Below are 26073 nucleotides of genomic sequence, written 5' to 3'. Positions count from 1 at the left end.
GGCTCGCGCCACCTTAGATGTCACGAGGTGGCCACGCCAACCCATTTGGGCTTTGTTTGGTAATGGGGATGGGGTTGGTCAAAACACTATTCATCACAATTTCTCAAAAAAATCAACATCAAAACATTCTAACTTTTTTCATTTTTAATATCAAATCATTTACTTTTTATTATTATTCAAATAAAAAAATCACTACAAAACAAAACTTTTTCACTTTTCTATACCACTTTTTTTTTTTTTTTTAACCAAACATTCTTACTTTTTTTCACATTAATTTTACTGTAGCTGCCCTCATTTTGATTTAGTGTTTTGTTATAATTTTAATTTTTTGCATTTTTTTTAATCGCTGATAAGTCACATTGTGATTGATTGATTGATTCTGCCACACGACCGTATAGAAGCAGCAAGCCCTCTTCTCTCTGTTTCTCTCTTGTTCCAAGGATTTCAACTTTAGCAATATTTCACTTTAATTTAGGGCAAGTCTCGTTACAAAACATAAGGAAGATTCAGTGGCAACTGAAACTAGAGACACAAAATCCAAAAAAATAAAAAATAAACTAGCTAAAATACTAAAATAAATTACTTCTTATAATCAACTAATAGCTTCCCCATTTCTTCCAAAGCTTGATGTGAACTTCCCCCTCTACCGGCAGCCAGGGCTGCATCACTTAGCTCTTTGGCTCGGACCCTCTCCGGCCTATCTCTGACAACCGAGATTCTCAATAGTCGAGCCAACTCGGTGGACTTCGGGATGTTTTGAGTGGCCCCACCAACTGGGATTCCCACCCGTAATTCGTCCACCAACAACTTGGCATTCGAGAACTGGTCTGCACCCATCGGCCACGTCAGCATCACAACGCCGGCGGCAATCCCTTCCAACACCGAGTTCCACCCGCAGTGAGTTAGAAACGCACCCACGGCTCGATGCCTCAGAATGGCCACCTGCGGCGCCCACCCATTGATCACAAGACCTCTGCCGTCCACACGATCTTTGAACCCATCAAGAATCACGCCGCCGGGCTCCTCGCCATGCGCATCCGGAAACTTCACGCACAAAATGAAGTGGACCCCGCTAACTTCCAGCGCGGCAGCCACCACATCCATTTGCTTGCTATTCAACACCGCATGACTCCCAAAGCAAACGTACACGACCGAGTTGTCGGGACGAGAGTCCAGCCACGTCATGACCTCGTGACGTGGCACAGAGCTGGCCCCACCTCTGTTAGCCACCTCCTCCAGAGGCAATACAGGTCCGACTGCCCACACCCGATCATTCCCCAGCTCTCTTTTCAAATGGTCAAAGTAAACGCCTTCCAACTCCGCGAACGAGTTAAACACCAATCCCCAACTCACGGTATTGGCCAGCATGTTGCTTTTGTAAAATTCCCAATCTGGGTCTCCTTCTTGGCCGATTCTGTACTGCTGGGGGACCTGCCACCAAGGGTAAACAGGGGAATTCGGGATTCTCGGAAGCGAAACTGGGAAATTGATGTTCTCCGGATCATCGTTTTTCGGTTGGTCGCGACTCATGGAAAAAGCCACCGACATCCCAAAGGCACCGGAGGGAGAGAAGACGACACGTGGCACGCCGAGCTCACGCGCGAGGTGGTGGGTCCAGCCGAGGAAGAAATCTGAGAGAATGGCCACAGGCGGCGAGGAGTGGGACTGGAACCAGTGGAGGAGGATAGGATAGTGAAGGTCACGCAGGGCGCGCATGTTAGCGGAGAACCTCTTCTGTTGGGGAGCGGCCATGTCAGGGGATGGGAGGATCAAGTGGTTGAGAGAAGATGGGTGGGAGGAGAGGTAGGGGTCAAGCAAAGGGAGGTTATCGTGGGTGACTAAAACGGTGACGGTTAGGCCACGGGTGAGTAACCGATAGGTGAGGTCGAGGAGGGGTATGATGTGGCCGGCGGCTGGGTAGGGATAAACGGCGATGTGCACGCCGGGGGTGGACATGGTTGAGCTTGAGAAATTTGGGAGGCTATATATTCCTTGGGTTTTTACTTTCACTTTTCAGTGTTTGCCGGGCAGTGGGGCTAAAATTGCTAAAAGGGTTTACTGCATTATCTTCTTCCTTTATGCAACAAAACACATGCACTCTTGCACACGTCTCAATGGCTCGAGCGCATAAAAAGGCTCGGGTGCAGCAACAAAACACATGCACTCTTGTACGCATTCGCATGATATTTAATTATTTATTATTGATATTTCTCCAAAAATTCGTTCTATATCAAATAATATTTATTATTGATATTTTTACTACGATCTCTTCTCTTAATGTTCTAGTTGTATTTGTTCTACTTGTTTGTTTTGAATTAGGTCTCCTAGTTTTTTTTTTTTTTCAAATTTAAGTTTGTCAAACTTGATTACAATTGTAACTCTTTGCCTATATATACAATGAGAAGGAAACTGAGACTTCATTCCGCCAAAAGCAAGTTTCTTTGCTTTCTTTCACTACTTCTACACCTTTACATTTACTTGAAACAAAACCACGATCAAGCACTTCATTGGTGCACCTTTGCAGAGCAACTACAAAAACAAGGCATGATGCATCAACTCTTAGCATTTATATTACATCAAAATACATTTAAAAAAAAAAAAAAAAAAAAGTTCTAAAAAATATTAACATATTAAACAAAGCCTATATGAACACCTCATAGAACACTAATCACTCCTTGATTTATTATGTTTTCCTTTTCCCGTCACACAATGTTTGACGAGTTGCTTCAATCCCTCCTTGGGACGACTCTTCTTCTTCACACTTTTCGCCTCCAATATTTTCCTCTCCGCGTCAAATTCCACCTCCAACTGCAAACACAGCTGATACAATACATCAGGCTCATCAGATTAACATGCTCCTTACCCTCTATATATCATTCATCAAACGGTCATGATTGGTTCATTGTTGTGGTTTTTCTTTTACCTTCAGTACACGGTCCTCTACTTGCTCAAGCCTCTCAATAAGCGTTCCTTTCACCTCGGTCTCCATTAGCACGTGGTTGAGCGGACGGCTGTGCTTCTCTAGGCTCTTTGGGGAGAAATCAGTGGACGACCTTTGCCCATCGCTCGTCGGGGTCCCGCTTGATCCAACGGATGCACATGAGCTCTTTGGGGATCTGTTGCACCCTTTAATTTCCTCCAAGTGCCTCAACTGATGCCATGTATTAACCAAGTACATGAAAATTTGTACACAAATCTCATTAGAAAAAAAAAAAAAAAACCCTTAAAAAAGCCATCAATTTTATTGATAGTGTTATCCTCCATTAGGATTTTCATTAAATATCTTGAATTTATTATGTTTAAGAATTATAGTTTTTCATTAAATATCTTGAATTTACTAAGTTTGAACCTAGAGATCATAATGTCTTTTTCAAGCTTTTTAGAAGTACAAAAATATCGATAACTTTTCTAATATTACGAATCCGTCACCACAACCCCACTAAAGTACAAGTTGGTAGTACAAGTTGGTAAAGTCCCTTTTTTGGGACATCTGATTCGCAGACTACTACTGCAAGTGGATTCAAACCCATAATCATTAGAAGAAAGGAAGGAAAAATTGAATTTTATCCTATGATGCTTTACCAACTCTACTACCACCTTAGTCGTAGTCCATATCAATTTAATAGATTAAGTTGGAGAAGTTATCTGACCTGACCCGAAGAAAACTCTAAGAAGCAAAAAAGAGTTTCCAAAATGTTACCAAAATATAGCTTGGATATCTATATCAAGCTTTCTATCATAGGGAAATTAATACACAACACACCCATATATATATAGATACTAACCATGTGATCCAAACGATCAAGCCTAGAAATAATGGGTTCCTCAATGACGAGAGCCATTGCCATTGCCAATACAATACTTTTTCTCAGGAAACAAACTGATCTTTGTGTCTTTTTTGTCTCAGAGAAGTGGGGAGGTCTTGTTTGGGACTATAAGAGTTCTAAGAGGTTCCTTTAAAAGGGTAACATACGGTGAGAGACAAAAAAAATTGTCGAGTCCTGATACAGAGTACGCGGCGTGCAAGGCACGCCCGTACAAAAATTTTTTTTTTTTTTTTTTTTTTTTTTAAAAAAAAAATTTTGCACGCGGCGTGCACTGTTTGCATTTACCCAAAATTGTCACAAGCTGCCACGCGTCCATCATCTAGAATAGGTGTCGATATGAATGACGGACACGTGTCATGCCAATGAGGGGTTGTTCGGATGAGGATGATAAATGATTGTGTATGGGCAGTGGGCCATGGCAATAGATGAGGACTGAGGAGTGGGCATGTGTGCTTCATGTGGTCGTATGTCAGAGACATGTTAAAGATAATGATGAGAGATTGGAGAATTAGTTGGAGGGAGCATGTGTACGTAGGTTGTAGTAACTCATAAGACTTTCTTATATAATAAAATATGAGAAAAGTTAAAAAAAAAAATATCTAATGGTACTTTAATCTTTTTAGTTAGAAGTTAATGGATGGAAGGCAAATTGAATTAAATTAAAAATTCATGAGGTTAAATTGAGAACTTTTGAAATTTGAGGAGAATCTCTCAAAACAAGTGATGGTTTAAAGTAAAATTTTTCCAAAAAAATTCTAAGAAAAGATTGGATCCTCACGGATTTGAAGGTAATTTGCTGATAGTTTCTGTCAAAACTTCAAATAGAAGTTCATGATGAAAAATTATTTGTCATTCATGCTTATTACATAAATTTTAAAGTCATATATTATTAGTACCAAACAAAATCAAACCATAAATAGTAAATGTAAGTAATTTTAGGAGGCCTATTTGTGTAATACTAAGAATGATGTGGCTATTAAAATCATCTTAAGCTTATAATTAATCATTATTGAGTTTTAATCCAAAAGTGATTTTAATAGCCACACCATTCTTAATATTACTTCATTTAGCGAAGAATGCTCTTTTGAATACTCAAGATAGGGTTTGGATGGAAGAATGTCCTCATTGTATTGCTCCTATTATTTCTTTAGAGCTTGTTGCTCTTGTTATTTAGAGTTTTCTAAACTCTGGTCTATTTGATTATGAAATGAGATGAATCTTTTATCAAAAAAAAAATAGTCACATCATTCTTAGTAGAACACAAATAGGCAATTTTGAATTACCCTAAAGGTAATGAAGATGGATCGATTCAACATTGTGTTCACCATAAACTTGGGAGATATATATAAAAAGAATAACTAAATGGTTCCATAAGCAATGTCCAAAGTTTTGAGAATAAGTTATGTTCAAAATAATACATAATATCACTCCTGTAACAACAAAATAATTTTCTTTACCACCTATGATCTGCACTGCACTGCACATGGTGTAAATTTCACATGGACAAACAAGCTCACAGACACAAAGATTACAGCAAAAATATGAGGCAATTACACAACTCTCCCCACCTCTCAAAGCTTTAGTTGGGCAAGGAGAATAACTTAAATCGAATTTTCAGTCTTCCAGCAGTGTTTCCCTCTTAGCAGTTGATTCCACACAACTGCACATCTGGTCCAGTAACTCTTGTGGTGAACGGGTCTATCCGCACCCATAACAAAGAGAAAATGGAAGCGAGGAGAATCGACCAGACGACGACAATGGTGGGTGTTCGGTTCTGGCGACCCATCAAACCTTTGAGGAAAGGGTACAGATGGACAATCACCCAGAAGGCAAAGAAGAGCTTGCCGAATAGCGGACCCCATGATTGGTAACCGCTGTTGATGGCGTAGGAGATCCCGGCAACGACACCAACCAAGTTTATGATGAGGAGAGTAGTTGGTGGGATGAGAAGGGTTGTCCACTTGAACATGTACAGTTCAGTAAAGTCTCCGTCTTCATCCGATGCCTTGGATGTAACAGTGAAGTTGGTGTCAATTCCGGCGAGTACTTTCAGCAACCCTTGGCAAACGGCAAAGAGATGGGCTGAAACACCACCAATAACCCAAAACTGTTCATTTCTCCACCACTCGTCGATTCCAACACCACTCCACCTCATCTCTAGGATACCAGTAGCAAAGATGGAAAGAAAGAGTGATATAAACCATATACTTGCAATGTTACTGATCTGCAAACGGAAAGAGCCAAGCAAAAGAATTTAGCACATTCATTTTGAGACAATATCCATACTATACACCAAGCTGGAACATACTAGAGCCAATTGGTACGTTTCATCATGGAGAAAGTTTCACCCGATGCACACGAAAATACAGACAAGTTTTTTTTTTTTTTTTCTTTTTTCTCCAAGCCCTTTTTATTTTGAAAACAGAAACTTGTGAGAAACATGCTAATTTATGGATGTCGTGCATGTTATTTGGGGAATGTTAATTCATAACGAGGAATTTCATATTCCGAAGCCAAACCACGACTAACTCCCCAAATAACACGACACAGTAAGCTGTTGTAATATGAAGGGACTGCACTAGTGCCCTATTAAGATAAATTGAAAAGCAGTGATATAACGAACCTGTGGAATGATGAACTTGTTAGTAAGTAGACAAACGGCTGGCAAAGTACAATACATAAGAAGAGGAATGGAAGTGATTGGATAGATGGTGGTGTTCACATATGCGAATCTCTCGAGCCACTTAAGCCTGCCACTATAACCATACCAGATAGGGCAATGTCTACTGAGAAGAATTTCCACAGAACCTAGAGCCCATCGAAGCACTTGGTTGAGACGATCTGAAAGATTTATAGGAGCAGACCCTTTAAAGGCAGGGCGCTTGGGCATGCAGTAAATTGACCGCCAACCACGAGCATGCATCTTGAATCCCGTAAGAATATCTTCTGTAACAGAACCATAAATCCATCCAATCTGCAGAAAAAAAGACATATTAATGATAGAAAATAAAATAAGATGACATTTTATCAAATATGAGTCATCAAAAATTCAATTTACCATATGTTCAGAAATAATACAATTTATCATCAACTTATCCTAAACTGGGAAGACCATGCACACACAATAGGTGGTGCATGATAATGTCTTGTTTGTCAATTAATAGATAATTACTACAAGCACCAACTATCAGCAAAATTCCACCCATCAAGAAATTTCAAGTAGGTAAGAGGGTGGACTAAAAAAACAGGAAGAAAAAAATTCTGTAACAAACTTTTATCAGGTTCCAAATTTCATTAAAAAAAAAAACCTGCTACCAGTTGGGAGTATCTTAGAGGTGGATATTTATTTGAACAGAAGTTCTAGGTTTTAACAGTCTCCTCCCCATCCAACACTGCGGACTATGTAACCCAGAAAGTAACAAAAGTTGATTGATTGATATGATCCCGCAAAAAACAAGGACTCTATATGGATGTGGAAAATGTCATTTCATGTAGTGTGCACACATCCCCAAACAAATAATCTTAGTACCTGACTCAAAGTTAGGGGAAGAAACAGGCATCCCAAATTCCCAATAACTTGCAGTTGCATACACTAAAAAATATAAGCATACCCTACATCTAGGACTGACTCTTCATTCAGACTTCTATGGGTATGGGAAAAGAACTCCCTGCACCAACCACTTTCCTTCAAGGTACATTTGTTTCTTGAGAAGACAGAAAAAGGGGTCCTGTTTATTCCTCCTATGATCTAAACACATCATGAGACTAAAATTAGGTCTTGTTCCTCATTCTTTCAAACATACACGACAATGATGCCAATCTGTAAAGCGAGAGGCAGAATTTGGAGTATAGCAGTATTTTACTCAACCAATTAATTTTATTGACAAACCAATTTTTCACTCATCTAAATGCCATCCTGCCTGTTTTGATATTCATCCATAATACTGGTAGCAGTCTTTTCATCCTGAAGTTAAGGTAATACTTTGTAGAAACAAAATTCCTAATGCAGGGAACAATAAAATAAAAATAAATAAATAAATGACAAAAGAAAAGCATTAGATAAAAAGATAACACACCTCACGCCCCCAGTCTGTTTTGTCCTCATACCCACAGCTGATGACATGAATAGCCTCTTTAAGAAGAGTCTCTGGTGTTGCAGATTGTGGAACACCACCATTCTCCATAAGTGTAGAGGCAACAAAAACAGCAGACTGGCCAAATCTTTTCTCCAGGCTCATTTGTGACATGAGTAGCGACTTTTCATCATCAAATCCAGCACCTGAATTTAAAAATTAGTAAGAGAAGGTTAGTTCATGTCTAACTAAATTAAATGAAAGGTACTAGATGCCATGGCCATCATACAAATATAGTTTCATGAAGACTAAGTTGATTTACTTACAAAAAGCGAAAAAAAAAAAAACATGAACCAGTCGATTTTAGATATTAGATATTGTTTATGTGTTAAGGTTGACGTCTCAATAAGAATAAAAAGACAAGAAGCATAGTCGTCTCCTTTTAAACATGTAAACGAGGAATATAGAGTATTATTAGTCAATTTGCCACGTTGACAGAAAAAAGGGATGTTAACAGCTATATTTATAAGTGGAATATGGAAAAGAAATAAAAATAGTAATCAAGCAATGTACCTTCCACACCCTCTTCTATATCGTCTAGACTGAAAATAGGTACGGTGGGATCCACATTCTTGCTAGATTTCTTCTTGTCGGAACCTCTGTTACTAGACTTTGAACTCTTCTTCCGTGATCCACCACAAAGTGAAGATAGAATTCCAGCTTTCTTATGCTTAGGTTTGAGAGGTGGCTCATAACCATACAAAGCCGTTCTGTTGAAGACACATCCAGTACCCACATACACAGGGCCTTGAATGCCATCCAAACCTCTCAAGTTTATCTGAGATTCACAATGAAATAGATAAGCATCAAAAAGATAACAAATAGTTTGACAAATTTTTGAATGTTCGTCCAACCACTACGAGATAGCAAACTCAAAACACATGAGAACACACAACTAAAACCATTCAGTAACATCAGATAGAAACAAAGAATCCATCGCCTAAATAGAAGGATGTACAACTTACATCAAAGAAAACAGTATTACGGTTGGCATATCGGTCATTTCTATCAATACCATCAAATCTCTGTGGAAACTGAACGTAACAAACTTGTTTGCCAAGGTTTGGATCCATTAGGAAACACATGGCTTCCCTCAAGGCCTTGCTGTTGTTTACGTAGTGATCACAATCAAGATTCAACAAGAAAGGTCCATTGGTAAGGACTGCTGATACTCGAACCTGCAATATAGTATAGACCACTAGATATTAGATAATAAAAAGAAGATAATCCTAGACATCGAGAGAATGAAGAACTCCAAATCTCATATTGTCAACTACTCACAAGTGCATTCATAGCACCAGCCTTCTTGTGATGTTGAAAACCTGGGCGCTTTTCTCGAGAAACATAGACTAAACGTGGCAGTTCATTGCCCTCAGCATCAAGCCCTCCACTTTGACCCAAGAAAACCTTCACATAAATGAAACAGATACTTAGTAACCAACCAAATGATAATCCTGAGAGAGCAGATCTACTAGAATTACTTTAGAACCCAATGACTGAGAACCCGCCAAATAAGAAACAAACTTAAAACCACAAATGAGCAGTAACTAGCAATGTTCAGCACAAACAGATCCAACAATTTGGAGGAGAAGAAACCTGGATCATTCCTGGATGGTCTCTGGTGTTGTTTCCAGGCCATGGTGTACCATCTTGCATAATCCATCCTTCTTCGGGAACTTTCTGTGCTTTAGCAACAAGCCCATTAATACGGACTTTAAATTCTTCATATTCTCTCTGCAATATGAGACAAAGAAGTAACATAAGAAGGACACTTTAAGGTAGAAAAACGGAGTTGAAAGGTGCATTGGGATAGTAAAACCTTACTTTCATAGCTCTACGATCTTTGACGAATGATGGTTGAACCTTATCTTTCAAGTAGTCAATCTTTTGTGCAAAGTACCATTCTGGGGCCCGAGGCTCAATGTTATATTTCTTGGAGAAAGGAACCCATTTCCTTGCAAATTCAGATGTTTCAGACAAAGCTTCAAATGTCAACATAGCAGCTCCATCATCAGATACATAGCAAGAGACCTTGTCAACTGGGTAGTCAACTGCAAGGATGGATAGCACAGTATTGGCTGTCACAAGGGGAGGCTCCTTCAATGGGTCAACAGTACTGACAAATATATCAACCGCAGCTAACTGTGACATTTCTCCTTCTCGGTCATATCTGTAATTCATATAATTTGGAATTAAAATCATACATAAGGATGACACCAAGACTGAAATGACACATCCTCTTGAGACACATAAATGCAGATTTAATCACTAAGCCTGATATATGAGCATAGACTGCGATAGATATTCTTACCTCAGAGAAAGCCTGTCAAGATATGTTTCACGGTTTACTGGCAGCCACTTGGGGAACTGATCCAATATCCAGGATATTGCAAACCAAATCTCACAAATCACCGATATTAACCACAATGCATAGGCATTGGGTACAGGATTTGTAATTCGATAGTGCAAGAAAATGGAGAGAACAATGAGCCGCAGAACAATGACCATCCTATAAGGATTTATCCTAGAAGATGGAATAGAAACCTTTCTTGAGAGAGGTTGCCGAGCTTCATCATTCCTGCAAAACAAAAGGCGACATGGCATTAATTGCAGCCCTTCTCTACACAGGAATTAAGAAACAAGTGAAAATCATAGAAATTAAACTTGGGAAAACCAACTGAGTAACTATACTTAGTTTAACATCAGAACTCCATTTGAAAGTACTGCTAGAAAGTAATGACAAAAGGTTGCCCAGTAAAATGCAAATACAAAATAAAGCTGAAGTAATCAAGAAAGCAAATTATGAAGTCTTTTTTTTTTAATAAGTGCAAACTGTGAAGTCTTAAATCCACCATAAAGTGCAAGGAATTCCCAAGTGTAAAGCCTCAGTCAAATACAAAAAGATCAGCCAAAATTTAGTAATTTCAATCAAGAGGGAACCTACAGTAAAGAGTCATCCACAAGCACATCAGTGCTGGCATCAATATCTCCAGCCCCCCTTTCAGAAGTCGCTTGGCCGGTGCTCATTGGAACAACATTCTTTTCCTGCTTCATCTTCCAGCCATCAACTCTCTCTTTCCAGGCTACATTGCCTAATCCTGGAGAACCAAAATCCCTCACTGGATCCATAACCCTAATATTAGCTGCAGATAAAGTATAGCTCAAATCAACATCCGATGGCAACACTTAAATACAAATACAAAGTATATATCACATGTCCGAGAGACGTACGTGATTGATTAACATCAGATCCATAAGGAAGAGGATGGACACGCTTTCCACCACCAGCAACTCCAGGAGAAGCCATAGAAAGACGCTCGGGTGATGCGGCAGACAATTCTCCAGATACCTAAAAGTTGGCAATGGCCAAAAGATTAACTCCACTTCAAAAGTCATCCCCCCTCCCTCTAACCCAAACAATCAAGAAGAAGAAGATAACTAGTATTCAGAAGCTTGTTGTATTACCTCTGTTCCATTAGTGAGCAGGGGAATGTGGTTGTGAGAAACCTCTTTATCATAAGTGGGAGCCACAACATCCTCCCCACGTCCATATGTCATATGCCAGCTCAACATTCGCTCCGCAATCTTCTGCTTTTGGTTTTGATCTTCTGGAGTGTAATTGAAGTCACTAGCAACCTCATCAGCATCAACATCCTCTTCTCTATCACCAAGAATTGCAGAACTTCCTAGAATTAACAACACAAACAGTGACAACATATACTTAGAATATTTTGATTCAGCAAATATTCACGGCTTTTCAGAGATTGATAGTATTGCCAGCAATAAACTGCCTTGAAAGAAGTTCGGGGATGAAAGGAGCATACGACCCAGAGACAAAAGCATGTTTTCACATTTTATAATATTCAATTAGTCGAACCCTTTTTGCTTTGTGTTTGCAGTTTTCACAAAGTTCATGAACAATATCACAAGCTGGTGAATGACACCTAGTCTAGTAGGTGCAGTTAACGACTTTCTGAAAATCATATTATTTTTCATATTTCCCAGTGTATGGAAAAATTTCCACTAATATGACTTACCTTTGTGCCTCTTATATCGGGTTTTGCATTGAGGGCAAGACTGATTTCCATCCTTCCTCTCGTATTCATAGCAAGGCCTGCAAACAGGAAAAGCGCAAACATCGCAGGCAATAAATGGTTCACCATCTACAGTCTTCCCAACATTATCACCGCAGATTTGGCAGACATGTCCACCCAGGTTCTTTGTGGACTTTCCCTGGGTTATCACATTAAAACATATAACATTCAGCAAAACCGGATGCTGATATGAATCAATCGACACAATAATCTAAACCAAACAAGTGTACTCAAAGTTTATGGCTAATTAAAATCTAAAGGGCACAAAACAAACACAGGAAAATGTAAAAGTTCAATCTCTGAAATCTGAATGAATCTATGCCCCATCTGTTGCTGAATAATTAAAAATATTGTTGATTACATGGGACATTTCCACTCAACCGAACCTAGTGTAACTATTTGACTAAGTCGGGAGCAAAAGTTCTCAGTATGACAATCAAGACAACATCATGAATTTAATTTAATCATGATTAACCGTTTACATTCCTCATCAACCAAACAAAGTGTCGATTGCAAGCTAAAGCTGAAGGTTTTTGGACACTCACCACAGTTTCTCCTTCTGATTCCATTGGCACCAGCTTCTCCTAGCCCAGATGTGAACAATGGTACCTTAGTCTCAACAAGATCTATGCATGCCTCAAAGCTCTGTGCTTCAAAAGCAAGCTTTTTTCTCAAATGAAGCCCAGATCTGAATAGGAATACCTGAAGGACAAGAAAAAATACATGTAAGAATCAGATTGTCTCCTTCAACAAGCACTCTCCACAGTCATCAATTGCTCCAGCAAAAGGAAATTTCTAACTCTTAATATTTATGTTTGGTTCTGAAAAAAATATACAAAAAGAAACGAGCAAACAAAGTACTTTCACAAATCCTTAACACACAAAACAGTTTTCATCGTTATCTCAGCACCCCAAATCTTAATTATAAGGCAATACTAGAAGAAACCCAGTCCTGAATTCTCAGTTTCTAAAGCAACAAACAGATCTCAGGAGATGAACTTACCTCAAAACGCAATCTTTGTCACAATTCAGCACAAAACAATGCGATCAGTGGAATTTCCAAGGAACCCAATTGAAATTCCTCTGGAAATGAAAGCCCAATTCTCCAAAATCTCCACCGGATCCCCTTCCAAGAATCCACCCAGAAAGAGAAATAGAGAGAGATCGAAGTCGGGGACTTTAGATCGAACAGACCCAAGTGGGAAGTGGACGAAACGAACAATGTTATGCTAAGCCCACCTCTGTCTCCCTCTTGAGTCTCTCCCCGAGTCTTAAACAGTGTGTGGTATAGCTGTCAATGATTGTTAAAGTAGATATAATAATATTTGGAGGAAATGGCTTTGAGGAGACGAAAGAGACGCAGCAACTGCGAGCTAAGACTTCCAACTCCACCGACAGTCTCTATGCTGTGTGTGTGAGAAAGAGAGAGAGAGAGAGAACCGACAGTCACTCTGATGTCCGCGCGTGTGTGGGAGAGAGAGAGAGAGAGATTGGTTAAGACAACACATCACAGTCCAATCATTTGGTTCTGTAGATAAATTTACAGGAAAATTATTCGTCAAAAAAGAAATTTACAAGATAACAAACTAGAAAGTGAGCAAAAAAGAAAAATAAAACCGAAATCCAATCTCTTACTGAATTATTAACAATTTAAATAAAAAAATTGTTAAAATTTTGATTGAAAAAAAAAAAAAAACTTAATAGATCCAAATCGTTAAGACTTTATATACAGATAAGAGGGCATGTACCATTTCTCAAAACTATATATATATATATATATATTAACGTGTTTTATCAGGTATTTTTGCTTTTGTTTAAACAAATATAATGCGAAATAAAAGTAAAAGCAGTTTTGAATATTTTGTGATCGTTTTGTTTATTTCAATTTTACAGATATAATAATAGATTTGTCCGTCTCTTATACGAAAATAGACAAGAAATTGACGAAATATGAAAATCATATAAGTGTTTTTTTTTTTTTTTGGATTGTTTTGTCTGTTTGGTTTTGTAATTTTAAAAGGTGTGATTTTTAAAAATAAAAATAAAAACATTTTTTAAAAAAAACGTTCACTTATTAATATTACCCATATGATGATGGGGCTGGACATGTTATAAAAAATACATGTACGTACCAAATAAGGCAAACCATCAGCTATTGTTGAACTGTACAATATCTGCAGGTTGATTTGATATATATATATTCCAAGGTTTGCTTGGCTCCTCTTGATTGAAATCTCCTCTTCTTTTGTTATATCTTTTATTTTTATGTACAATTAATGAATGTCACCTTCACATGGTCCTATAACTACTCCAGCCCCACCATTTTGTCTTATAGATTCTGGTGCTCCAGCCTCATGAATGTGTAATTATATAACACATTCACTAGAACACCAAGCAATTGTTCCTAAATGATTAAGAGGAACTTTATCTAATTAAGTGTATTAAATTGACATATGTCTAAAATGCATGTGATTTTAACAAAAATACATACGAGAATCACATACTCTATTAAAAGTATATGTGAGAATCATATGTATTTTGAACATACGTCAGCTTAATAAATTGGGCTAGAAAAACTTCCTTAAAACCAATTTAGAAGAAAATTGTTTTGTTTGCTAACGTTTTTCCATTCTCCTCGTTGTTTTATGCTTTCAAATAAAAACATTAATAAACGATAAAAAATATAAAATACTCAAAATTATTTTATAACGACCCAGAAAAAACTATTAAGTCACATATATATCATCATTCCTAAAAGATTAGTCAATTTGAAGTTTTTTTATAATTTTTTATAAAGCTCAATTTCAAAAAGTAATTAGACAATGTGAGACTTAACACTCATGACTATTTTTGTAAACCACACATTCTATATGGACTACTCCTTATCTTTCCAAATACGAGGCCTAAGTGTTACAATTTTTACCTTTATATTCATCATAACATTTTTTTTTTTTTCAAATAAAAGAGCAGAAATATTCTCTGAAATGCATAAACAAAACATTTATCCTTGTGATAAATAGCATGAAAAAGATGGGATTATCATCAATAATGACAGTTTCAAGACTGAAATCCAAATATATACCAAATGGCCAAAAGTGAATGAGTGAGTCTCAGAAAATGAAGGCCAAGGTAGGTTGGTGAAATGGGTTGTCTTTTTCCCCAAGGGCATGATAAGAATAAGGAAATTTGTTTTAATGTAATAATAAACTAACAAAAACGTAAAAAGCAATTTTCATGAAAGTATTGTGTTAGGTAAGGCACCAAATAGTATACCAGGCACACCCAAAACCTGCCAATATTTTGGCCAAAACGTGAGAGAAAGTGTATAAACACCATGTACGTGCACTCTAAAGGTTTCATTTTCCAGTAAATGTTGTTACATAGGATTTAGACCGGCTTGTGGACAACCCTGCGCCGCATGTGGCGGCTTTGTTCCTCCTTTTAGTCATCTTCGTTGCTGTTGTCGACAGTAGTCCCCAACCTATTGGCTCCGGCGAGCGCCTGTCTTCAACTGTATTCACACCGCCTTTTTCCACCTTGTGTTGGCCTTTTTTGTTTTTTTTTTAATTGATATACATTCCTCTCAAATGACTACCGATGGTCGTGTTGTTTTTCTACAAGGGTTAGGGTAGGATGGGTTGAAAGATATTTCGAGAGTCATATTGTTTGTGTCTTTGAGAATCTAGATAAGGTTGAAGGGTCTCGAGACGGTCATGCCCATTTTCTCTCTCTATTAGTCTATAGGTTGTTTTGTTTTAAAAACTTTGTATATTTTAACCGCCTTCTTTGGTGATATTAGCTCCTTTGATGGGCTGAATAATTTATTTGACATATTCTCAATTGTTCTAAAGATAACTATGTCCCCCTTTTTTTTTCTTGCAATTTTCCCTTTTCTAATTTAAATAGAACAAAAAATGCGGTTTGAATTTTACATAATTTCGAATAACCTAAAAGACCTACCCTACATAGTTTGGTTTAACACCCTAGGCTGCTCAAAAGCAAGGGAACTTCTAACCTCTAATTGTAGTGATCCTCATCCGTTATTAAGGCAAAGTAACAATGCAAATACTATTGTCAAAGCAAAATGGAAAATGTATGTAATTTTTATCTTATCATCTTGATCTTATTAATTAGTTTCGGTCTCGTATGATGGTAGCTGTAATGCAACTTACTTCGTTTATAAAACTTGTTTCTCCTTTCTTTTGTGTTCTAGGTTTAAAAATTAACTAGTATTTAAAAACACAGAACACTCAAAATTACTTTCACATTTATATTATATCATAACACTTTTTTCTTACCCAAAATACCCTCTAAAATACTTTAACAAACAAAACCAGAGATTATACTTGACAAGTCTCGCTCACTTATTTTATTCTTCAACTTTACTTAGGATCTATTTGTTTTAATGTAAAAATATTTATTATGGACAAATTATTGATTTTCAACTGCTTATGATGAAATATTGAAAGTGATAATGTAAACATCATGTGTTGTTTCGTTCATGTCAATCAAAAGTTGAGCACTTCAAACGCCCCATTAGGCTTTCATCAACCAAGATTCCAAAACGTTGCAACCCAATCCCTCCAATAAAACTTCTCTCTGTTTCCATTTTTGATCATATTTTATCCTAATCGTTTGATAATGAATAGTTATTATTGCGAATAGAATAAGCTCGAATGGAATAATTATTCATATTCATTATAATCAAATTCTGAATGTGTATTTTACTATTTGGTACAATGCAATACATTAAATAGAATGATATTGTAATCAGATTTAATAAGACACTCTTATATTACAAAATCTAATTTACATTTTTATGGAGCCTCACAATATCCGAACGCTTGGATAAAGTAAAAAAAAAAAATATTATAATTACATCTCCTTGTGTTTTTGACCACAAGAATGAGCTACATTCATGTCTCACTTACTAAACTATTCTATCTCACTTTAGATTATTGATTTATTGTGTATTTTGAAAAGACCTTTTCAAAATTTAAAAACTCTTAATTTATACTCATGAACTTTTAATTTCAATTAACTTACTCCCTTCGTTAGTTTTAAACTTTTAATGGTTAACTTCGAACAGAATGCTTAAAATGACCAAATTATCCTTCGATTTTTGACCGACGCAGGTCTGGATGTGACCCAGCGAAAATATTTTACTTTTTTGTTTTTCAAAAAAAAAGAGACTAGAGTTATTTTTTAATTTAATTTAATTTATTTTTGAAAAGCAATTTTTTTTTTTTTGTTTGTTTGAAGAGAAAAATATTTTCAATAATAATAAAGTAACCTACCAAATGATAATAATGAAATAACCGAAAGAAAGAATAGTGTATGTTATGTATGTATATTTCCTCTACATATATATACCGTTAGCCTCTCCGTTCTGCTCTTCTCGAGGGGTATCAAATGGCGTCGTTTCGGGCACTGAGATCGGGAATCTACGACCGAGAAGAGCGAAAACAGTGAGCTCTTCTCTCCGCTATTCACTTCTCTTACCCATTTGATTTTTCACTGCACAGTTCGATGCCGCTAAGTAATCGCAAACCCTAATCTTTTTTCAGGCAGTACCAGGCTCATATTCGAGGCCTCAACGCCTATGACCGCCACAAGAAGTTTCTCACCGATTACGGTGCGTTTCACTCTCTCTGTTTCTACGTATATGTATACGTACATGTCTTTTGAGTGTAGATTGATTTGTGCAAATTTTGATTTTAACTTGCTCTGGGCCAAGAAAGTTGTTTTTTTGTTGTTGTTGTTGATTTATATGTATTTTTAATTGAGTCTTTACTTATTAAAAAAGAAGAAGGTATTTTTAGTTGAGTGTTGTTCTTGGGATTGGACGTTGTTGCTGGGGTTAGTTAATTAGGACTTGTCTATGTTGATTTAGTTAAACCCTTTAACTCTTGCGACCATAACATTCCACGCGTACACGGCTGTCCACTCTATAGACACTTGTATGATGGGAGTCCTTTTGCTTTTGGGTTTTGGCGACTCCACTCACTTACCAGTATTCAATGACCTAACACTATACTCATATATAATACAAAGACATTTTAATTCAGTCTATAGGTCACGCTTTATATGTATTTAAGTTGAGTTATTGTTCATAGCATTCGACTTTGTTGCTAGGGTTTGCTATATATAATGCTGGCAATGACTTAATAGTAGGTCAAGATGTGGACATTTGTTTTACTGTCTCTGCATTTTGATTCAAGTTTTATTCGTAGGGCTAATGGAATTTTGTTGCTTGCGGTTTGTTGTGAGTGGTGCAGAAGTGTAGGAACTCGGAAACATGAATTTTGGGAAAAACATATGGATTAAATTTAGTCACTTTCCTATATATTGCATTAGATATCAATGAATCTTGGGAGCAATGTATGGATTAAATTTAAGAGCTTCTTTTCTTTTGATATCTATAATTTCATATTTTTTGTATGTCATATGATCTCTGGATGAGTTTCTTATCCAATTAGGTTCGAGGCAGAAGCATCGATTTTGTTCATAATAGATAGGGAATGGGTTGTGAGAGAAATGGACATGAAGGAAGTATGCAAATGACGAGCTTTTTGTTTGTTGAGTCCTTGTGTCCTAAAGCAATTGGGTGATGAACAATCCTCTCCACTAAGGAGGAAGGGGGCTACAATCTCCCATATATGTATTTATTATTGACTTAGAGAAATGGACATGAAGGAAGTATGCAAAGGATGGACTTTTTTGTTTTTTGAGTCCTTGTGTCCTAAAGCAATTGGGTGATGAACAATCCTCTCCACTAATGAGGAAGGGGGCTACAATCTCCCATATATGTATTCATTATTGACAGATTTATTCTAGTGGTTGCTTTTTGTGTGTGTGCTATTTAAGCGAACAGGTAGTACAAGCGAGGCAGCAAGAGTGTAGATATCAGTCAAATGGTTGGAGAGGGAGTTTATAGCATGTATGTGTTTGCAGCATATTGGTACAGATGTGGGGATATAGATCTACCTGCCATGCGTGTGTCTCTATGCAAAATTGTTGTGGATTGCCTTGTTTGCAGTTTGGTTTATTTTTCTTTCAGAAAAAAAAAAAAAAGTATCACAGAAGAAAATAAGATAAATTTGTGTTTTTATTTACCTTATTTGGTTATGCACGGAAAGTTGGGAGAATTTAAAAAGAAGAAAAATAGTTATATCTTGTTTCTTCTGCAAACGTTTCTCCTCAAACCTCAATGTTTTTTGGAGGCAAAATTATGGTGTACAAGGACAATTTTGAGTTATTTGTTTTCCTTGTTTTCTTTTATTTTATTTGCTCGTTTATGCACCAACTAGTAAAAAAAGAAGAGAAATTTCATACTCTCCTCTGAGGTGTAGGAGCACTCATCTTGCATGCTTAGCATGTAGCTGATGATAACGATAACTGGGTTAACTAATTAGGTTGTTAACATATAACGTATATCTGCCACCAATGATGTGTTCCCTTTCCTCATCACTTTATGCATATGGTGATTTATACAGTAACCACACTCTACTGCTGTACTTAGCGAATGTTGGGGGACTTGTAATTGACTTGAAATTCTATAATCTTTTATATTTCCTTTCAAATTCCAAGGCTTGATGAACCTGTTTTACTTGGTTAGCTTTGCATTGAGTTATAACGTTTTGTTGCTAACATTTGTTGGTATGGCATTCACAGGTTTGTTATTATTTTCAATGTTCAATAAACAATTTTGATTTTGTTTGTCTTTTAAGTTATAAGTTATAATTGGAAAACCATGATTTTTGTTTTACTTGAAATAACATCCTTACTTGCATTTAAGCTGAGTACAACTGTAGAATATATGGGTGTGTCTCTTGAATATCATAGTATAGTTGTAGTTGTAGTCAAGATTACGGTATATTCATTTTGGCAGTTAAAATTCTTGGTCTGTGTTGCAGTTGGATTTTATGGGAAAGAAAAAGCCACACATGTTAAGTTGCCTGTTAAAACTGATCAAGACACCCTACGAGAGGGATATCGGTATGTTCTATTGTGTTACTATCTACAATTTTGCAGCTGGTTGCACATGTATTTGTTACACCTCTTTGGTTTTTATTCTGTGTTGTATAGATTTTTGTGGTAAGTGAGTGGTTTGTGATAATCCAAAAAATTGGTTTCAGGATCCATTTATTTGGCAAAACTACTTTATGCATAAGTGCCAATTTGGCACTTTTGCCAAGTCGCTTTTTGGGTCTAAAGATTGATTCTCACATGAGTGCCAACAAATAGACCCTATAGCCCTTAGCTCGGATTAGATTGATTGAATTGGTCAGTTCCTTTGGTTTCTTGATCACCCTTACTTTAATAACATAAGCAAGAAAGTTTCACTCAGTTTCACTCTTCATTTTTTTCTTCAGCTAAGCATGCAATTTTGCTCTTGATTTATTTCTTCATTTAGTACTAGATAAAGTGCAGAGACACTTCTCATCATGGATCCGATTGGAGATGCCCTTAATTATGGGAAATACATCGAGGAGTTTGTGTGTTTTCTTTCATTATTTCCTTGGAAATATGGTATTTGTGAAATTGTCCTCCCCAAATCTAGGACTTTTCGGTAATTTTAATTGTCTTTTCACCTATTGATAAAGGTTCATACGTACTGAGGAAGATGACATGAATCCTTCTTGGGAGCAAAGACTGGTGAAGCGTTACTATGATAAGCTTTTTAAAGAGTATCCTTTGGAAACAGATATTCTTTCATTGTCATTAAGTTGTTTCAGATATATCCTTGTTCAATGCCTTAAACTCGCTGAAGATACTGCATAGCTGACATGTCACAATACAAAAGTGGCAAGGTGATTTTTTACTTGGTACATAGATTTCTTATTTGTTACTTTGAAGAATAAATGTTGGCTAATTTTTTGATAGCTTCCCTTTTGTGAATGTGTCATACTAGTTACATCACGTCTAGAAGATTTAACTCTGATTTGTAAAATTTTTCTTTATAGATTGGTCTGCGGTGGAGGACAGAGAAGGAAGTGATGTCTGGGAAAGGTTAATATTATTCTCTTCATTGATTAATATGGTTCCTTTGTTATCCATCTGTGATTTCTTGTGGGATTACATGTCTTTTTGTCAAATAGGTAACTGTGTATAATATTGTTCTTTTGTTTTTTTCAATTCTAACCGCTTAGTCTGCTCCACAAAGAGCAGCCCTCTTTCTGCAAAAATTTGGCCCAGGTTTGAATCTGGATTTATTGATTACTCTCCTAATTTAATCCTTGGTGCCATTTGACCTACGGGTCATTGGCTATGTTCTTTTGCTGACTACCCACTCTGTTGGCTCTCTGTCTCTCTTGTTAAACTTATATTTGAAATTATTGATGAGCGATTATTTTGACCATAGCTGGTTATCTAGGGAACACATAGATGATTTGGTATTCTTGATTACTAGTTTGGATATTTTGACTAATCTAATAAATTTCTTAAAAGACGACTTTCTGTATTATTTTTGTTTCTTGTTCCATAGCATGCTATATGGTATATGTTTGAGAGAGATATCAACAACTGTTTATGGAATTTCATTTCTTAAGGTTTTTTTTTTCGTGAGATAAAGACATACTTGCCAGCAATTACCAAAGGTCGATGAGCTTTTAAGGGCACCATAGTTAGTAGGGATTCTATTTCATATGTGGGTCTAATATTGGCAAACCCTTGATGGGGAGGTCTTGCTTAAGTTTATCGCTTCTTGGGTTTGCTTCCTACTGTTGCTTGACTGAATTATTGCATCACGGTATTATCTTTTCTTTATAATTTAAAAGAATCCTCCTAGCTGGGAAGGTATTTGAGTTTAGAATTGACTTGTTACCCTTTTCTGTCAGGGCAGTTTATATGTGGTAACAAACATTGCGATGAGAAAGATTGCTTAACAAGTTATGAGGCAAGTGTTTGTTTTGACATCATTGGTCTCTTAATAATTCTATGGCATGGGTGATTGTAGCATTTAATCTAAATGCATTGCCCACATGTTACACACACACACGTGCGCGCGCTTGTGTCTTGCTATCATAATAGCTTTGGACACACACACGTGTGCGCGTGCGCGCATGTCTTGCTATTTTATCATAATAGCTCCGGTTCTTTATTCAAGTTTTGTATCTCTTCTTTTCTGTTCCACTGCAGGTAAATTTTTCTTATTCTGAAGCTGGAGAAAACAAACAAGCCCTAGTGAAATTGGTAACTTGTGAGAGGTTAGTGGATTTTGTTGATTATGTGTCCAATAATACATCTGCCTATGTAATTTTTTTTTTCTTTCTAATAACCTAAATTCAGCCAATACAGTTGTTTTAGCAGCATCCATATTAAATACAGTAGTGATAATCCATATTCTGAAAAGCTTTTTTATGAAGTTTGGCTCTCCTGGTTTTTTTTGAGCATGTCTTGTGTGCAGATGGAGTTGAAAAGATCATCCTTGGCCTACTTGAAATGGCTTTGATAGTCATTTTATTGACATGTTCCATGATGAATGAAACATGACTTGTTTTTGTTTTTCCAATTCATTTACTAACGTTTCTGACAAGGACATAACAAGTTGGAATTGTGATATACTGTTGGGAAGTACATGTTGTGTTGAGGAGCAAAAGGTGTTCTACTTGAGCATGATAGAAAAAAAGGCCTCTGATTAATATTTCTCCAATTGATTGTTGAATTGATCAAATCTGAGTTCTGAGACCTTTTTGTTTTATGACAGAATAAGCTTAGAAGTTTCTTTATTCTTGTTCCGAGTTTCTTTCGGCCGTCAGTGTAGATACTCTTTATTTTGTAGTTCTATGTGAATATTAGAAACATTGCTTCTTATCATAAAATCTGCCCTTAAGTAATGCTTGTAATATAATGGGATTCAGCAGGCCATCTCTCAAATTCAACTTAAGAATAATTACTTCTTTAGTGTCAGAATAATATGTTGGAGATTTGAGATAATCTTTTACTTGATATTTCTCATAGGAAGCTGATCGCATATGGTTATGTGTCTTGGGTTGAACAAAGATGTCTTCTTTCTTTTTCTTTTTTCTTTTTTTCCTGTCTTGGTTCACTATTTTTGAAGTTATGCATTATTGTGCTCAAAAGCATTTTCAAATTTTTTTTTTATCACTTTCAAATAGATGTGCGAAGAAGCTTCATTACAAAAGGCGGAAAGAGAAGGAGCTAGAAGAAAAAAGAGAGCAAGAAGAAAACAAAAGAAAGAGGTGCCAACCCAATGCTATAGTCATTTTTACTTCATAACCTATTTGTACAGTTAAAAGTACCTGTAGCTTACTCTGTCTATTCCAGGAATCGTTCAAGGAGGGATGCTGAAACAGATATCGAGTATGAAGAGGCCAAAGAGAGGAGAAAAGGTAGGGACTTGCCTCAGATTATACTTCAATGTTACATATAGCTCATAAGCACATGCCCTCGTTTTCATGATGACACGTTATTGTGCTCGTTTTCTGTTCGCATTGGTATATTAATTTAATCCTTTTGTTTTTAGCTTTTAGTTCATGGTAGGATCATGACTCCAAATTTTAAATCCCGCTGTTTGGCGACTTATAATTGGATTTGTGATTAGGCACAATAGTATAACTTTTTGGTGTTGGTTACCAAGAAAGTTTTACCCCAGTTGCTAGGATGAACTCTAATCAAGACTTAAGCAGATTAAGCCAAAACCTTTCATGGAGACATGGATGAGGAAGTTTGCATAACGTTCCTCCAGGTTTCACATGTTTCACTAGAACAGATAAACGTGAGTTTTCTTGAAAGAAAAGTTTTTTTTTTTTTTTTTCCTGAGAAAATGAGGCCAGCAAGTTCCTATACGGCATCTTCATTGATGACAAGCTTTTGGATTTTTCATTTTTGTTAACTAATTAGCAGTTATCTTTGTAAGCAACTTATTTTTTCATCCCAATATAATATATCGGCTAAACTCACTATTCAGAATGCATGAAGATGTTGATTAGATGTATATGATAAAAATTGCATGTCAGGGTTGCAATTTGCTTCGTAGAGTCAACATTTAGTGTTTGCTTCCAAATATAAGGAAAAATAGAGCTGAAATTTTAGAGTCCGTATGCACCTTAGCTTACTTACCTTTATTAAGCTAAACAAGCTTGTATGCATAGGTTTGCTTGTAATTTTGAGCATTACAATAGATTTATAACATAGCTCATATTAATTTTGGTTAGCTTGACTTGCTCCAGTGTACACTCTTCCCATCTTTTCCAGCAAGGTCCTTACCTCTGTGCTCATAAATTGTTCTTTGCAGGGAAAAAGGCTTCAAGTTCAACTGTTGACAATAAAATTGATGACGATGATAGCTTTGATGAGTTTCTTGAGGGAATGTTTCCATGATATTAGCTGACTGACTGCTGCCCATATTCAGAGGTACTCTTCAACGCATGCTTACCAGTAAGAAATGGACGAAAAGTTAAACATGAAGATTGTGTAGTATATCGGCAATTCAATTGTGGAGGGTAAAAGAAGCTGAAAATGGAGAGCCTTTTCTTAATTGAGCTTTGCTGGGTTCTCCACCTTCCTGGCAAAATTTTTGCCAACTTATTGGATGTCATATTTGGAGCACACTAGTACATGTGCCTGCAACAGTATGAAGGGAAAATGATCCCAAAATGATTTGCCTTTTCTTAGAAGAGCTTTACTGGATTCAGGATGACAACGACAACAACATTAATAGCTTTGATAGTTGTGTGTTATACTAGGCAGAAAGGTCTGTAATATAACATGTCAGATAATTGGATTTGGCGTAGGTGCTGTAGAAAAAAACTACCGGAAATCTTATGTAGTTTTTTTAATGGTCCAGATTTGATTCCAAGTTGGATCAAAGGGTGGGCGCTAGTAGGCCCTAGGGTTTGGTTTCTTTTAAGTATGTATGATGACCAGAAGAAAATGTTTGATAGTTGAGGATGTGGAATACAATTGTACTTGGGTGCTACTTTGTGTTTGACAATAAACAGTCTCAATTTTTCATTTTCCTGTCATTGCCTTTAAACAAAGCCATAATTATTGAGCAAAACGAAATAAAGGCTGTTGCTTTGCTGGAGTTGTTTGGCTGCTTCAACAGGTTACCATTCCTCTCTATAGCAAGCATAATTTGGACTGTTGAAAAAACTATAGGAAATGCGTTGTATTTTGTATTTTTTTTTTTACAGCAGGCAAGCCAAATCCAAGAGGAATAAAATGCTTCCCTGTTTACTGCCATAAATCCTCCTTGGTAATATGATGGATTAAAGCTAGGCCTGGGTATCGGTCAAAACGGTCCGGTTAAGGACCTTATCGGTTATTAACCGATAATTTTCGGTTAAACGGTTTATTAACCGATACCGAACCAATAAGAATTTTAACCGATAATTTCGGTTAAAACGGTACACGGTTAAACGGTCCGGTTAAACCGGTTAACCGATTTAACCGAGAGCTTTATATTGATTTATTTTATTGGGCCAAAAACCAAAAATGAGTTTTTTTGACTTTTGAGAGCCCAAATACTTTTTGTTGGGCTAAAATAACTTATTAAAAATGAGTTGTTTTAGGGACCAAATACTTTTTGTTGGGACCCAAATATTTGTTTTTTGGGCTAAAAATTGAAGCTTTTTTATATTGATCCATTTCAACCTTTTTTTTTTTTTTTTTTTTAATATTATAAAATACATTTTTCCAAAGCAAATGGACTAATTAACATAATGAATGCTAATTAGACTAGCAAAACTAATTAATGAAAAATGCTTTTACCAAAGGCAAAGAAATCTCATCAAATGCCATCACTTAAAAAAAAAAACATCAAACCTACCCAAACCCAAATTAAAATAAAATTCATTAATGAATAATAAACAAAGTATTAACTAATTAAAGTCACTTAGCAAAAGGAAAATAAGTCATGGGCAACACCATTACACAAATTCGAAAACCTGTGTCACTTGTGGGGATTTGGAAACCTCTCTAAAAGACTAAACGGCGCCGTTTTGGGACTAGGACTTAAAAAAAAAAAAAAAAATCCGGTTTCTTATCGGTTAA

At 36.4% G+C, this 26073-nt stretch overlaps 4 protein-coding genes across 6 annotated transcripts; 1 reads left to right on the top strand and 3 right to left on the bottom strand.

Annotated features, from left to right (window-relative positions):
- Positions 1–428: 428 nt before the first annotated feature.
- LOC132162130 (UDP-glycosyltransferase 89B2-like) lies at positions 429–2204 on the bottom strand. The gene has a single exon (XM_059572392.1). It carries the CDS (start codon positions 1954–1956, stop codon positions 580–582), a length of 1377 nt encoding a protein of 458 aa, XP_059428375.1. The 5' UTR covers positions 1957–2204; the 3' UTR covers positions 429–579.
- Positions 2205–2386: 182 nt separating this feature from the next.
- Positions 2387–3922, bottom strand: LOC132167298 (uncharacterized). 3 transcript variants are annotated; one of them, XM_059578218.1, is made up of 4 exons: positions 3786–3922; positions 2924–3151; positions 2654–2820; positions 2387–2529 (listed from the first exon to the last, which is right to left on the bottom strand). In XM_059578218.1, the coding sequence occupies exons 1-3, from the start codon at positions 3846–3848 to the stop codon at positions 2665–2667; spliced, it is 447 nt and encodes a 148-aa protein (XP_059434201.1). In that variant the 5' UTR covers positions 3849–3922; the 3' UTR covers positions 2387–2529; positions 2654–2664. The 3 variants fall into 3 exon arrangements, with proteins under 3 accessions (XP_059434201.1, XP_059434200.1, XP_059434202.1); XM_059578217.1 differs by lacking the exon at positions 2387–2529 and having other exon boundaries at positions 2542–2820; XM_059578219.1 differs by lacking the exon at positions 2387–2529 and having other exon boundaries at positions 2542–2808.
- Positions 3923–5173: 1251 nt separating this feature from the next.
- On the bottom strand, positions 5174–13505 carry LOC132166915 (cellulose synthase A catalytic subunit 3 [UDP-forming]). The gene is made up of 15 exons (XM_059577773.1): positions 13058–13505; positions 12600–12756; positions 11998–12193; positions 11426–11646; positions 11192–11309; positions 10905–11103; positions 10272–10538; positions 9785–10130; positions 9557–9694; positions 9242–9367; positions 8926–9138; positions 8474–8738; positions 7904–8106; positions 6451–6801; positions 5174–6051 (listed from the first exon to the last, which is right to left on the bottom strand). Exons 2-15 carry the CDS (start codon positions 12621–12623, stop codon positions 5467–5469), a joined length of 3252 nt encoding a protein of 1083 aa, XP_059433756.1. The 5' UTR covers positions 12624–12756; positions 13058–13505; the 3' UTR covers positions 5174–5466.
- Positions 13506–17392: 3887 nt separating this feature from the next.
- On the top strand, positions 17393–25038 carry LOC132182833 (uncharacterized). Its single transcript, XM_059596187.1, has 11 exons — positions 17393–17522; positions 17622–17689; positions 19971–20052; positions 20661–20744; positions 20828–20867; positions 21021–21066; positions 21894–21952; positions 22195–22262; positions 23175–23258; positions 23344–23408; positions 24314–25038. The coding sequence occupies exons 1-11, from the start codon at positions 17467–17469 to the stop codon at positions 24397–24399; spliced, it is 738 nt and encodes a 245-aa protein (XP_059452170.1). The 5' UTR covers positions 17393–17466; the 3' UTR covers positions 24400–25038.
- Positions 25039–26073: the final 1035 nt, after the last annotated feature.

Source organism: Corylus avellana, chromosome ca1 (genome assembly GCF_901000735.1).
Source record: "Corylus avellana chromosome ca1, CavTom2PMs-1.0".
Taxonomy (NCBI): Eukaryota; Viridiplantae; Streptophyta; class Magnoliopsida; order Fagales; family Betulaceae; genus Corylus; species Corylus avellana.
Note: the sequence above shows the minus strand (reverse complement) of the source record. Positions and strands in the feature narration are given on the sequence as shown.